Source organism: Hydractinia symbiolongicarpus, chromosome 15 (assembly GCF_029227915.1).
Source record: "Hydractinia symbiolongicarpus strain clone_291-10 chromosome 15, HSymV2.1, whole genome shotgun sequence".
In the NCBI taxonomy this organism is placed as follows: domain Eukaryota; kingdom Metazoa; phylum Cnidaria; class Hydrozoa; order Anthoathecata; family Hydractiniidae; genus Hydractinia; species Hydractinia symbiolongicarpus.
The window spans coordinates 1,146,796-1,162,201 of record NC_079889.1 but is presented as its reverse complement, the minus strand read 5'-3'; the positions used below and the strand labels follow the sequence as shown (position 1 = coordinate 1,162,201).

Sequence of the window (15,406 nt, the reverse complement as noted above, 5' to 3'; positions counted from 1 at the left end):
AAATAGCAAACACATCTTATAAGTGAGCAAAAAATGACTTCACTAAAGACTTCCTCTAATTAAAAGCTAATTAGAGAGTCGACTGGTATGCGTTTTGTTCAGCCTTGTGAAAGCAGTGGGTAAAATCAACAAGCATAATGACAATTTAATAATTTTTTATTTATTTATTTACTTGTTATAGAAATACAAAAAGGTATATATCTTGCTAAAACTTGTTGGGTATTTTTCGGCACATAATTTATTCCTTTCTGTTTCGGTATTGCAGTGTAGCTAAAACAGTTAAATTCCATACCGTGTTTTAACTTTTTTGAAATTGCTGGCCATCAAAAGTTTTAACAGCTTTTTTTATTAGTGTTGCATTTCAAATATCGATAAACAACTTGTCGTAACCCAAAGGTTGATCACTTCTTAATCGGTAAATCTAGTGCAAGAAGAATGCATACAATTTAAAGATCAATCAAAAATACATTAAACAACAACAATGCCAGATAAATGTTACAATCGTGTTTTCTCTTCAAAAATTAAGGTTTAACCAATCGTTGAAGCTCAGTATATGATTTTCCACCAATTGAATTCATTCATTCATTCTGCTACATTAACGTACTGATTAGTTTCCTGCACTTGGATCGACGGGTTTGTGTCTTCCACACCAAAAACGAACCGGTACAACAATCCAGATAAGATACCTCCAATATAAGGTCCAAACCAGTAAATCTAATATGAAAATCATACATGTAGAACAGCAAGGAGTTTAATAGCCACTCCATTAAGTTTGACATCTTAGCAGGAAAAATTTCTTAGGCAATGTCATTTTTTAAAAAGATTCAACTTGAGCATGATTTTTCGTTCAATTCTTTTTTTAAAAAAAATGAAAGTACAATAATATAATAACACAAGAAAAAACAAGCATATTTACATGGAATTTAAATCACCTAAAACTTTAATTCAAAAAACACTAGAGGCAAAAAATGCGTTACCTAAACCGTCCGGTGTAAAGCTTGAATATGAGAGGAAAACTTTTAATTTCCACGGTGCAAACACATTCAACGAACTGCCGAATGATTTAAGACAGATTGAGGACTTTTACTTCTTTACTTCGTATATTTTTATTATTGTAAATAAAGCAGGAGACACATTTATAGCAGTGCTTAGCTTACTGAAGTGCAACTATTTTTAATCCTGTATAAAAATTCAATAATAATAATAGTAATAATAATATTATTGTCTGTTCAGTATTCATATTACTGTGGAAAGTTTATCATTTCTTGAACATCATATCTTCATTAATGAATCGTGCCAACAGCGAAGTCAGTGACAAACAGGAGAGGAAAGAAATTCGACGTGTAAGAAATGCAATAATCGCAAATGGATACAGTCATAAAGTCATCACGCAAGTAGAAAATAAAATGAAGAGAAGATGAAACGGAGACAACAAGCAAACATCAGAGGATTTCATCGCATCAGCATTCCTACTCTTTGTACCAGGTACTAGCGAGATCCTTCGTCGAGTTTTAAGTCAACACAAGATCAAATGCATTCTTAACTTTAAAGACACCCTAAGAAGCACTTTGTCTAAACCAAAAGACAAAATAAACCTGGAAGAACAATGCAATGTTGTTTACGAAATCCCGCGAAAAGATTTTGATACAGTGTACATAGGCGAAATAAAAAGAAAGTTTAAGCAACGAGTACAAGAACATATGCGCGCAGTGAGAAACGAAGATGTGAAGAAAAACGAAAGTGCGGAAAACAGCTGGAGCAGAAGTCATCAGTTTAATTAGTATGAGAAAAAAATCATTGACAGAGAATCCAGAACAACGGCCAGGAAGATTAAAGAAACCATCAACAGTGTAGCACGTAACGAACACATAAACAGCATCTCGTATCAACTTCCTGAGATTTGGTTACCAGCCCTACAGAAGAAGTAGTTACCTTCATCTAGGTCCGAAAATGTTAATTACCGTAATTAACTGTAATTATCAGCCCGTTTCTGATTGGTTAATTTTTATGAATTTCAATCCTCTGCAATTATATAAATAGATGCTCAACATCATTTTACTTTGCTTTTGATGGGAGAAGTATCTCCCGAAACGTCGCCCACTAAACTATCATGTTCAAGAAATGATAAACTTTCCACAGTAATAATAATAATAATAATAATTGATAAAGTAGAGGAGATAAAGAATTATTTAATTCAATGGAAACAAAAAAAGATATTTTATGACATTGTACTGTTTACACTGGCGAATACTAAATACTATTCAATTCTTATACTAAGTATACCAACCCAATGATATTTCACCCAAAAATTAAATACCACAGCAGGTCCAAAAGCTCTTGCAGGGTTAATACCACAACCGGTATACATTATCTAAACGAAGACATAGAAAATTTAAGGAAATTCTAAAGGAAGAGGTCTCGTGCAGTTTAAAATTCAAGGTTGTAATAATTACTAAGATCAGTAAAAGCAAAAAAGAACGTTAGTTTCTATAACTGGGCGTGGTTGGTTGCACCCCTTTGCCGTGTGCATCTATTTGATGCTTGATACGTAAGCTCCAGCTGTGTATCGTTTGATGCTACCACTTTGTTAGTAGAACGAAGAGGATAGACACCTCCTCCTCATGATCAGTCGCCGGGTAGTTGTATCCTTGCCCCGTCTATTGAATGTGCGAGGAGATAACATCGGAGCATTATCACAGACTGTGGAGAAATCCAACGGCATGCGAGATGTCATTGCTCCTGCTCGATACATCATCTTCGCAGCCCTTGGGAAACTAATGTTCAGACTTACTTTAAAGTACTATTTACCCAAATCGAAATCTGTGTTAAATTTAGAAATTATTCAGTGGTTTATGGTTTCGCTTTAAAGTAGAAATCGTGGCAAGGTTTTTTTAATATTAAAACAGTCTCTTTTTAATGTTTTTAACTTCGACAATGTCTGTAAACATGATGTTAAGTAAAAGAAGAATGCATCAACTTAAAATCACTTGAAAATCATTTAAAGCGAAGAATGTATTAGGGAAACGTTGAGGTTTAACTCTACCAATTATTAAATTTAAAATTACTCTTGCTAAAAAGACATGGCAAGCGAATTTCCTTTAGGGATTAACTTTCATTTATTAAGTTATTAATTCATTCAATTAGAAATCTTATAAGTTAGGAAAAAACTCTCACCCCAACTAAATGAGCGACAGTGATCGAAACCCCAATGGCTAAACCATTTGCGTAGCCCACTTCTTTTCTTTTGTTATCTGATGATGTGGAAGCCAGCACGGTGAGCACCAACAACATTGTGAGGAATACCTCAATAAACAACCCTTGGGCCAGACTTAGTTCTTCTAACTTTACCAGGTTGCCAAGTTTTCCAAAATTTCTAACGTCTTTTGGAGTTAATCCATACGATATTGCTGCACCAACAATACCTAAACAAGATTTTTGGTACGCGATTACTTGCAGATACCAAAAATATTTTAGAATCTGAAAAAAAAAATTATATTATTAATTTTGAATTTATATTTTTTCATGGTTCTTGTCAAGTTATAAATATCTTTGTCACTAATTATTTAAACAATAATTATGCTAAATAATCGTCTATAAACGTCTAATTCTTAGTCAAGACTGGATGTGCTTTGAGAGGGTTGAGAGTGGCATTGTATTTATTGTGTTCTTGACTGAAGGATCTTGGAAATAAAACTTTAAAATTTGAGTTTTTTGGCTAAAATTTAGCAAAAAAAGTATGTTAATTATTATATGTGATATACCAGAAAACCTCTTTTGTTCTTTGATGAAATATAGTTCCGCATGTTCTTAAGATGTTCTTAATTTTTTGCTCAAACATTATGTTGTTCTTAAACACAAGATTTTTTAATAAAAATTGTGCATTAAAATAAAAATTGAGTACCTCCAATAAATTGCGCAGGAATGTAAAACAACAATTTCCAGAAACTGCAGCCCCGATTAAGAAACACACCAATGGTAACGGCTGGATTAAAATGTGCTCCACTGATTGGTCCAACTATTTGCACCAATACAGATGCACCAAGGCCGATTGCTAATGCTACTTGTGTGAGCCCTCCATAGCGGGCACTGGCATCGACCACCGATGTGACCAGGAAGACAAACATGGTTGTAGCAAAAAATTCTGCAAACACAGCTCTCCAGAAAAATTTATTACCCAACTCATCCGCCATTTGGAAAGTCGTAATCTACCCTAAACTTTCATTATTAAAATTAAAAATGGCAGAGTAACAGAGAAATAGATCTCCATAGTAGTGACAAAAATAAGTTGATCTCACAGGAAAGAACATGAAAGGTTACATAAAAAACCTTAATTGATTTTAAAAAATTTGTTTTCGTTTTTTGACTTAAAAAAAGTTTTCCTATGGGAAATTATGAGTTGGTGCTAAAAATAAATGATGATAAGGATAACTAAGTATTTTTATCCATGTAAACATGTTAAAAATATCAAAGTGAATGAGCAAATCCATTGCTCATTAAACTCTTAATACAGCATCCTATTTATATCAAATAAATGACTTTTTGCATAATTAAAAATAATTAGAAACACTTCTAAGCCAAACATCTTAAGAACCAGTCAAAAATTTTTATCTATAAAGATCCATACACAAGCTATTTCATATGAATCTAACTTGTTTTTCTTGAATCAATTCTGCCGGGTCAAAATTTGTTGAAAATCCATTGCTTTGAGCACAAATGGCCGCACTAATATATACATACTCGCGTATTATTTTAGAGGGTAAGATGTGACCACAACGGCTTTGTTCTAATTAATTGATTTTAATTCGGGGTTTGCTGTGAGGTGGATTTAAATCATAGGAATTTGCTTTGACATTCGTTTGCGTAGGAGAGAAACCCATTTTTATTAACCTCGAAGAAAGCTTAGTTAACTAGGTTAAGATGGTATTTTTACTGCAAAGCTTTTACTTATTTCGGCTTGTTGTTTTTATTTATTTCCTACCTAATATGACAATGACAATTTTGACACACATAAAGTATCCTCAGTTCCAGTTTCAGTAAGTTTTAGATCTCTAAATTTTCAGGCTAGTCATAACTTGCCCTGAACTTTGAAATAAATTAAAAAATTGCGTATGTTAATTTTTTTCCATAAGAAAGAGGGTGATTACGCGCCTTTAAATCAAAGGTAGTACAGCAAAGGTAGTACATAATATATACACAAGGTCACAAGAAAAGTTAACGTTACATGAAACAATAATTCCAACCGCGCTATTCGAGTTAGATAAAACCAGGAAAACACATTCTTATCGACCACTTTGTAATACTTTTAACTCTCTGTTCTACAACAAAGTTGTTTTGTATTCAGAAATAATACATGCAGTGTTTGATGAAGCTAATCTACATCTTCCAATGTTTCAATCAATATCATCCACAAAGGATAAATTGATGGATTTCAAATCTTACTAAGAGATGAACGACACAACCAGATATAAAGTTACATTCACTTTTGTATACGTGCATTGAAAAATGTTTGAAACAAAACATAAACTTTATTTATAACCTTCCGTTGTTTTTAAATCACTACTTTAATCACCACTGCAATCAAAATTGCTAACACAAACATTTTTTTATTTTTGTAACACGATCTGAAACTCCATCGTGGAGGCTTGTGTTTTCCAGCTTACTGATTTTAAAAATCAAGTGAAACTGTTCAATCGAGCTAAAAAAATCAAATCAAATCTGATTGTAGTGAGAAGAACATAAAGGCAAGGAAAAAAAAAGTAATTCTCAAACGTTTACTTGAATGAAGTCCAAGGAGAAGAGGTGTATAAATAAATTAAAAATGTTTAGCGGTTTTAGGTAATGCCATTTTCTTATCGTTAGAATTATTGTAGTGGAACAAAGAGGATGGTCTTAAGTTTAATTAAGATCGACATTTCCATTAAGACTAATGGAAATATCTATGAAGAATTAGCGTATCTGTTTTAACTCCAATTAGTGCGCGTGCTAAATATAAAAAATATAATATTTTGACCAATAAGGTTGCTTTAAATTCATGCTTCTTCAGAATAAGGAAACAAAATGACTGGAATATACGAAATGAAAAATTCACGGTCAGAAAGTTTCGCGAGTAAAACTAAAAAGCGATATTTGCGACAAAAACTTTGTCAAGAGAAAATGTTTTTTGCAAGTTTCGCGAGCGCAAATCTTATTTCATTTTTGGGTGAATGAATTTTGCGATTAAGGATAAATTTGATACCCAAGCTGTGATGCATTTTCTGATTTTCGTGTTCTGATTAAAAAAAAAATAAAAAAAAAAATAAAAAAAATAGCAATTGACAAGTCATTGATAGCCTTCTTATGTTGTTGTGTTGATTTTCATCTCATGATTTAAGTAGTCTCTATCTATAAACACTAATTTTATTTACAATAGAACAGCATGAAGGCTTGGTTTCCATTTGCCGTTAAATCGCGTCAAGCCCGATGATGGGAGAAGGATCTCCCGAAACGTCGCCTACTAAACTATCATGTTCAAGAAATGATAAACTTTCCACAGTAATAAAGCGTTTTGGTGTTTATAATGCCTAATAGAAACATTGATGGAAATTAGCTCTCATGTTTTATCTCTGATTAGCGCACATGTTAAATTTCATGTCCGCGAATTTTTTGTGAAACAACAGCAATATTTAAAATTTTACCAGCTTCTTGAAGAATTAATATATAATCTTTTAATAATAAATCTTTTTGTCCGTCATTTTTAAAAAAATGTTTGTAGAAATGGTTTTTGCACTCGTAAAATGTGTAAAATTTATTTATGCAAGTGTGTTTGCGCTACTTCGCGTTAAATTATCAAATCTCCCGCGCGCTAATTCGAGTTTATATTAGGTGTGCTATTATTTCATCGACATTTCCATTAGACTTCAAAAAATTAACTCCAATTAGCTCACCTGCTTAACGCGAATTAACGCTAAACAGAAACCAAGCTTAACATACAGACATCCTCCTTGTTCCGCTTCAAAATTTCTAGCGATAAAAAACTGGCGTTAGCAGAAACCGATAAACATTTTTAATTTATTTGTATACCTCTTCTCCTTGTACTTTCTTTCAAAAAATATTTGAGAATTACTTTCTTTTTTGTTGCTTTTATGCTGTTTTTACTACAATTAGATTTGGGTTTGTTTTTTTGGCTTGATTTACCAGTTTCACTAAAATTTTTTAAATCAGTTAGCTGGCTTTCTGCTTTCATAAAAAAGAAGAAAGCACAAGCCTCCACGATGGAGTTTCAGATCGTGTTACAAAAATAACAAAATGTTTGTGTTAGCAATTTTGATTGCAAAAAACAACGGAAGCTTATGCACGTATACGAAACTGAATGTAATTTTATATCTGGTTGTGTTGTTCATCTCTTAGTAAGATTTGGAATCCATCAATTTATCCTTTGTGGATGATATTGAGTGGAATTTGTTGAGATACAGTTTCGCTTGTACTACATGCAGATTTTATAATAACATTCAAACACCGCGTGCGTTATTTCTAAATACAAAACAACTTTGTTATAGAAGAAAGAGTTGCAAGTATTAGGAAGTGGTTGATAAGAAGGCGTTTTCGTGCTTTTATCTCACTTGAAGAACGTGATTTGAATTATTGTTTTAAGATTTTATTTAATGTTAACTTCTCTTTTGATCTTGTGTGTGTATTTAGCTAAGTTACTAAAACTGGAAATGATGGTATTTTATGTGTGTCATATTTGTACGAGATTAACAAAAGGGATTTCTCTTCTACGAAAGTTTAGACGCAAAGGAATATCAAACAAATCCCCAATATTTAAGTCCACCTCATAACAAAACCCCGAATTAAAATCAATTTATTAATTAGCACAAAGCCGTTGTGGTCACATCTTACTCTCTTAAATAATATGAGAATTAAATATATACTTAATTGGCTAAGTGTGGCCATTTGTGATCAAAGCAAAGGAATTTCTGATATTAAACACGTAAGTAAAAAACAATAGAAAAAAATTGGCTATTGTAATGCTGCCAGGAGACCCGGCTGAATTTTTCAAGAAAAACAAGCTAGATTCACATGAAATAGCTTGAAATAAATCTATGAATCTTTCTTTTTTTTAAAAAAAAATCTAGACTGGTTCTTAAGATGTTTGACTTGGAAGTGCTTCTAATTATTTTCATTATACAAAACGTCATTTAATTGATATAAATATGATGCTATATTAAGGGTTTAATGAGCCATGGTTTTGCTTATTCAGCTTGACATTTTAAACATGGATGAAAATGGATAAAAATACTTAGTTATCCCGATTATCATTCATTTTTCAGGATCTAACATATAAAGTTATGATTTTCCATAACTAGGAAAACATTTCTTAAGTCAAAAATGAAAACCAATTGTTTAAAACCATGTAAAGTTTTTTATTTATACAATCATTCATGTTCTTTTCTGCAAGCTCAACTTATTTCGTATCTCTTTCTCTGTTATACAGCCATTTGTGGTTTTAATAATGAAAGTTTAGGGTAGATTGGGACTTTTCAAGATGGCGGATGAGCTGCGTAATAAATTTTTCTGGAGAGCTGTGTTTGCAGAATTTTTTTGCTACAACCATGTTTGTGTTCCTGGTCACATCGGTGGTCGATGCCAGTGACGGGATCACACAAGTAGCATTAGCAATCGGCCTTGGTGCATCTGTATTGGTGCAAATAGTTGGACCAATCAGTGGAGCACATTTTAATCCAGCCGTTACCATTGGTGTGTTTCTTAATCAGGGCTGCAGTTTCTGGAAATTGTTGTTTACATTCCTGCGCAATTTATTGGAGGTACTCAATTTTTATTTTAATAAACAATTTTATTAAAAAAATCTTGTGTTTAAGAACAACATAATGGTTGAGCAAAAAATTAAGAACATCTTGCGGAACACGCGGAACTATATTTCATCAAAGAACAAAAGAGGTTTTCTGGTATATCACATATAATAATTAACATACTTTTTTTGCTAAATTTTTGGCCAAAAAACTCAAATTTTAAAGTTTTATTTCCAAGATCCTTCAGTCAAGAACACAATAAAAACAATGCCACTCTCAACCCTCTCAAAGCACATCCAGTCTTGACTAAGAATTAGACGTTTATAGACGATTATTTAGCATAGTTATTTTTTAAATAATTAGTGACAAAGATATTTATAACTTGACAAGAACCATGAAAAAATATAAATTCAAAATTAATAATATAATTTTTTTTTCAGATTCTAAAATATTTTTGGTATCTGCAAGTAATCGCGTACCAAAAATCTTGTTTAGGTATTGTTGGTGCAGCAATATCGTATGGATTAACTCCAATGATCTTCAAGTGATTTTAAGTTGATGCATTCTTCTTTTACTTAACATTGTGTTTACGGTCATTGTCGAAGTTAAAAACATTAAAAAAAACAAGAGACTGTTTTAATATTAAAAAAAAACCTTGCCATGATTTCTACTTAAAAGGAAAACATTAATCACTGAATGGTTTCAAGTTTTTCTTAAAAATTTTGATTTGGGTAAAATTTGATTTGAGTTAAAGTAAGTCTGGACGTTATTTACCCAAGGGATGCAAAGATGATGCATTGAGTGGGACCAATGGCATTTCGTATGTCGTGCAATTTCTCCACCGTCTGCGCTATTGATTCGATCCTATATCCTAGCACATTCAATAGGCGAGGCAAGGATACTACTTCCCTGGGACTGATCATGAGGAAGAGGTGTCTATTCTCCTTGCTCTACTAACTAAGTGATAGCATACATACTGGAGCTTAAGTCTCAAGCATCAAATAGATAGACACGGCAAAGGGGTGCAACCAACAGCGCCCAGTTATAGAAACTAACGTACTTTTTTGCTTGTGCTGATCTTAGTAATTATTACAACCTTGAATTTTAAACTGCACGAGACCTCTTCCTTTAGAATTTCCTTAAATTTTCTATGTCTTCGTTTAGATAATGTATACCGGTTGTGGTATTAACCCTGCAAGAGCTTTTGGACCTGCTGTGGTATTTAATTTCTGGGTGAAATATCATTGGGTCCGTATATTTAGTATAAGAATTTAATAGTATTTTGTATTCGTCTCTGTAAACAGTATAATGTCATGAAATATCTTTATTGTTACCATTAGAAGAAACATCAGTTTGTATAATTCTTCATCTCAACCAATGATGTTACTTTAGCAATTCAAGTGATTTAAATCCCATGTAGATAAGTTTGTTATTTCTTATGTTATTGTACTTCCATATTTTAAGGACAACTAAACGAAAAATCATGCTGAATTTGTATCTTTTCAAGAAATAACATTGCTTAAAAATTTTCTCCTGCTAAAATGTCAAGCTAAATTGAGTGGCTATTAAACTCCTTGTTGTTCTACATGTATGATTTTTATATTAGATTTACTGGCTTGGACCTTATATTGGAAGTATCTTATCTGGATTGTTGTACCGGTTCGTCTTTGGCGTGGAAGACACAAACCCGACGATCCAAGTGCAGGAAACTAATCAGTACGTTAATGTAGCAGAATGAATGAATGAATTCAATTGGTGGAAAATCATATACTGAGTTTCAACGATTGGTTAAACCTAATTTTTAAAGAGAAAACACGATTGCAACATTTATTTGGCATTGTTGTTGTTTAATGTATTTTTGATTGATCTTTAAATGATTGCATTTTTCTTGCACTAGCTTTATCAATTAAGAAGTGATCAACTTTTGGGTTACGACAAATTGGCCATCGATATTTGAAATGCAACACTAATAAAAAACCCTTCAATGGCCAGCAATTTCAAAAACTTTGAATTAAGATTCCATCACCATTGGCTATCTTTTCTTTTGTTTTGTGAGCACAGCACAGTATTTTTTTTACGTTAAAACACGGTATGGAACTTAACAGTTTTGACTACACTGCAATACCGAAACGGAAAGTAATATATTATGTGCCGAAAAATACCCAACAAGTTTTAGCAAGATATATACCTTTTTGTATTTCTAGAAGACGCAAATAAAAAATAAATAAATAAAAATTTATTAACTTGTAATTATGCTTGCTGTTGCCAGTCGACTCTCTAATTAGCAAACACTTTTAATTAGAGGTAATCTTTAGCGAATGCCCACTTATAAGAGGTATTCTCTATTTGAAAAGCCCCCCTCCCTTCTCTCTCTCTCTCTCTCTCTCTCTCTCTCTCTCTCTTGTATTTTACGCCCTGTTTTTTTTTCTCACAGAGGGCGTTTTTTTTTGTCTGCTGTTTAGAGAGTCTTTTATCAGATTTTGACCTTGATATTTCTGATGAAATCCCTTTTTATCCGTAAATTTCTCCGCTATTTCTAGTGTCCGAAGGCCAACAAGCAGAAGATCCACTGTAATCACCCTCTATCTTTCCCTAACGTTTTCGTTAAACCAACATGTTTTTAAACTATGCTTCGCGATCTAAATTTATATTTGACAATAAATGTTGACCACAAGCAAAATCAAATCAGCCACTGGAGTTCTATTTCCACGACCGAGCTTTCATGCAGTGATCTTACAGATGGCCTATGATAGCGACAAAGCTACTCTAAATTTACAATTGTGCCATATTGGTTTTAAAATTGGTCCATTTGGTCTCTCCAATATCTCTAGAAGAGTGGAAGGGAGAAGAAGACTAAGCTCAAATTTATTTTTTTTTTAAATTTATTCAGCTCTTTGTTGTTGCGCGGGATGCTCGCCCCATTTATTTAGTAAAAAATGGATGAAATTTTACTTTCTCTAAACTAGCTCTCACAACAAAATTCTTAGGTTATCTCAACACGTTCATCAGTGTTTTAGTTTAATAGCACACTAGATGCGGGTATGTAAACTAAACTTACAAAGTTGGCAGAGGGAAATAGTCAAATTAATAATGGGCGAAGGTCTTTATATGATGCAGTGATTGATCAGTAATAAAGTAACGAAACACGCCTGCAAAGTGTCTGGAACATATAATGTCTTTTTTTTTATTGTGTTTAATTTGCACATTTTCAGTTTCATATCTTGTAAATAATTAGTGGTTTTCAGATCATTAAAATATTATTTGCAATTTCCGTAACCTGACTGACTAATCATTTTTATTTCTCAAAAATGCTGAACCAAACATTTTCCCTATGAATTTGTTTAAATTGAGTCAAAAGAAATAAGCCAAAATATTCCTTTTATAAATGTATACATGTTTTTACATTAGTTACTTACTCTCCAATCGATCGCGACGTTTAAACATTCCATGAAGTCAATGCATTGCATTCCTTATAGCCTTCAACAAGATTCAAATTATATAATTAGTTTGCATCCGGATTGACTTTTGTTGTAAATGCATCAAGTTTGATTAAAGAATAATGAATCCAGTGCTAAAAATAACGGCTGGAAAATGCCACTATTTACCAACACGCCGCGTAAGTAGGAGGACAACGGTGAAATAAGTGGTTGTCAGAATCTAAAGTTCCGTGTATGGACTGACTCCGCGGATGGAAAATTTGAGCTTAAACACCATTTATCATTAAGCAATGTGTCACCGCTTTTTGTCAATCTTAACAACGGAGCTACCAAAGTGAGGGGCTAGAAAATGAGAATGACATGTTTATTACCCTTAAAAACAAAACAAAACAAAAAACACCGACCGACCGATTGACCGACCGACCGAAAAAACAAAACAAAAAAATATTATATTTTAATAATAGTAGACTCCCGGTTATTCGAAGCCTCAAGGGGGATAAGAATTTACTTCGAATAACCGGGAGTTCGAATAACTGAAAAATTCGTTTTCCCGCCAGATTTTCAACTTAACCTTAATGGGATAGACTTTTCTTAAGCAATTAAGGCATTGTGGTTCAGTTGAGCGTGTAAACACAAAGAATTTTTACTTTTTGAAGAAAGAATAAATTTGAACAAATTGTTAACAGGTTTTAAAATATAAAAGTTATAAAGAAAATGTATCTAGTAAATACAAGGAGTTCAAGGAGAATATTGAACTTTTGAAGAAATTGCTTGAAGAGTGTAAATAGCCATGAATATTGAAACCTGATTTTTTGAAGAAAAAAAGTGTTTTAATCGCAGAAAATCAATGTTCTCATTCGACGATCTCCCAATAAGAAAAATTCGAATAACTGAGGGTGACTTAGCCTATAATTGGCCCCAAGGGGAATAAAAATCACTTCGAATAACCGAATTATTCGAATAACTGAAGTTCGAATAACCGAGAGTGTTTTTGCCTGAGTTGGGTAAGCAGATCCAAGGGGAACGCCATCTCACTTCGAATAACCGAATTATTCGAATAAGTGCAGGTTCGAATAACCGGGAGTCTACTGTAATAGTAATAATAATAAAACTTTAATTTTATTGAAGCTAATTAGCGTGAAATATTTAACAAATTTCTTCATCCTTTTCCACCAACTTTCGATGCAGTACCATCTTCTGTTGGATCAACACAGAATGTATCAACGCATTCGAACTGCACGCAAGCACCAGACGATGCTTCACATTCACCACACGGTTCGAGCACGCTACACGATACTCCGGAACAGTTCTTACAGGCCTAATAATACAAAACAGGTTAACAATTCAAAGTCCATATAAACTTTTGTTGTATCAAACAGATTTTGAATCTTCATGTATGTACTACTCAATGCAAACTTACACAACACTTTCACAAACTACGGACGCGTATGTGTGAACATGCCCATCTGAATCTATAAAGCTACTTGCAGAATTGGACTTTTATTTCAGCTGTTTTAAAAATCAATATTCAAATTTTTTTATAGTTCCTTTATGGACATGGCTTATAATATATAAAACATCGGTGCTGTGAAAGCATTGACTGTTTTTAACCTTTTACAGACCGCACAAAAATAAAACGGAAAATACTTTTAAGGGTGAGAATGGCTAGAAATACTGATTACCTGGTCACATTTTTCAGCAAGCCACAAAAACACAATCAAAAAATATAAAATATTTCTAAACATCGTGAAAGTTTTCATCTTTACTCACACAAGACGCAGAAATAAAATCTATGTTAAAACATTCCGTTTTATTTTATAATTGCTTTTATACTTCCAACCTATATTGTTAATAATGGTACGTTAACAGAATTACTTATCATAGATTAATATTGGTTCCATATTTATCTGAAAAATGAAACAGAGTTTATATATTTTTGAATCTTAAAACCTGTTTTTTTTACAGAACTTGTAGGAAAGCATGTTCTAGTGAAGTTTTAATTTCTTAAAGATATATTGTAAAATAAATATAAAAAAGTAAGTTATTTCACAGATGTCACAGGTAATTTTCAACTATTGCACATCCGCAAATGAAATTCTTTATTCAAACATATGCTATGCCTAGCAAACTCTTAAGGAGACGCTATATTGTACATTTTTGATGCCGTGGATAACCGCAAATCAAATTCTCAACTCAAACATTCTCTGTTACCTAACATTCAACCAATGAAAGGTTTGCTAACCTGTTGTTTTATTCAGAATAGAAGCAACGACAATCTTAAGTTAAATTTCTGAATCTTTGTTTCCTTTTTGGAAAAAAATATCCTAATAGAATAACCGTCTCATTAAAGTGTCATGTCTCTTTAATGCTAGCCGGATTCCGTCTATCTGTTTGTGAGCGAGACGAAAACACGAAATGCGATATATAAAGGACGGAACGAACCAGTTTGTTTATGTACAGGTTACCGACTAGTCTCTTTAATAATAGCCGTATTCTGTGTGTTCAAAATGTTTCTGCACAGCTTTTTCGGAAAATTAGCGCAGAATCTGATTTTTACGAACCTGTTTTTTCAGTTGGACGCAGCTAAATTTCGGAATCACGGCAGGACCCGAAAAAAACAGAAACATGCTGTAAGGGTCATATTAGTATGTAAGTGGTGGTGTTAGCTTTGTAAGTTTCCTTTTGATCGTTTCTCTTTTAAATACTTTGTATCTATAGGATTATTTATTTTCTGTATGTTTTCACATGTTAAGATGAATATATTAACACGTTTTCTAGCCTTATATTAATCTTAAACAAACCAGTTTTAAGATTTCGGCCACAAACGCAGATCATAAGAAAACATGAAAGCCAGTTAGCTAGCTGGCTGGCCTTATTTATTTATTATTATTTATTTGTATTTAGGGTTGTGGTCAGCTCTTTAGCTACCTCTGACTAGAAAATGAAAGTAGCCAAATACAGTTTGGTTCATACAAGAAAATTCCTAATAATTCTTATGCTAAATTCAGTTGGATAGCTACAACTTTTAGTACTGTTATGAAAACTTAAGTTGAAAACTAAAATTGCTGAGTAATTTTTTTAACTGGACAGGATAACGACATGCGGTTTCCTGAATTTTTTTAACCGAAGTTGTGATAACGTTTTACGCCTATACTCATGTGTAACACGGTTTACCTGCAA

The 15,406-nt window shown here is 32.6% G+C and overlaps 2 protein-coding genes across 3 annotated transcripts; one reads left to right on the top strand and one right to left on the bottom strand.

Annotated features, from left to right (window-relative positions):
* Positions 1–155: 155 nt before the first annotated feature.
* LOC130628768 (aquaporin-1-like) lies at positions 156–4,356 on the bottom strand. 2 transcript variants are annotated; one of them, XM_057441772.1, is made up of 4 exons: positions 3,902–4,332; positions 3,175–3,422; positions 2,288–2,371; positions 160–714 (listed from the first exon to the last, which is right to left on the bottom strand). In XM_057441772.1, the coding sequence occupies exons 1-4, from the start codon at positions 4,188–4,190 to the stop codon at positions 583–585; spliced, it is 753 nt and encodes a 250-aa protein (XP_057297755.1). In that variant the 5' UTR covers positions 4,191–4,332; the 3' UTR covers positions 160–582. The 2 variants fall into 2 exon arrangements, with proteins under 2 accessions (XP_057297756.1, XP_057297755.1); XM_057441773.1 differs by lacking the exon at positions 2,288–2,371 and having other exon boundaries at positions 156–714; positions 3,902–4,356.
* A 2,970-nt stretch (positions 4,357–7,326) lies between these two features.
* On the top strand, positions 7,327–11,040 carry LOC130629167 (aquaporin AQPAn.G-like). Its single transcript, XM_057442286.1, has 3 exons — positions 7,327–8,804; positions 9,954–10,037; positions 10,396–11,040. The coding sequence occupies exons 1-3, from the start codon at positions 8,532–8,534 to the stop codon at positions 10,525–10,527; spliced, it is 489 nt and encodes a 162-aa protein (XP_057298269.1). The 5' UTR covers positions 7,327–8,531; the 3' UTR covers positions 10,528–11,040.
* Positions 11,041–15,406: the final 4,366 nt, after the last annotated feature.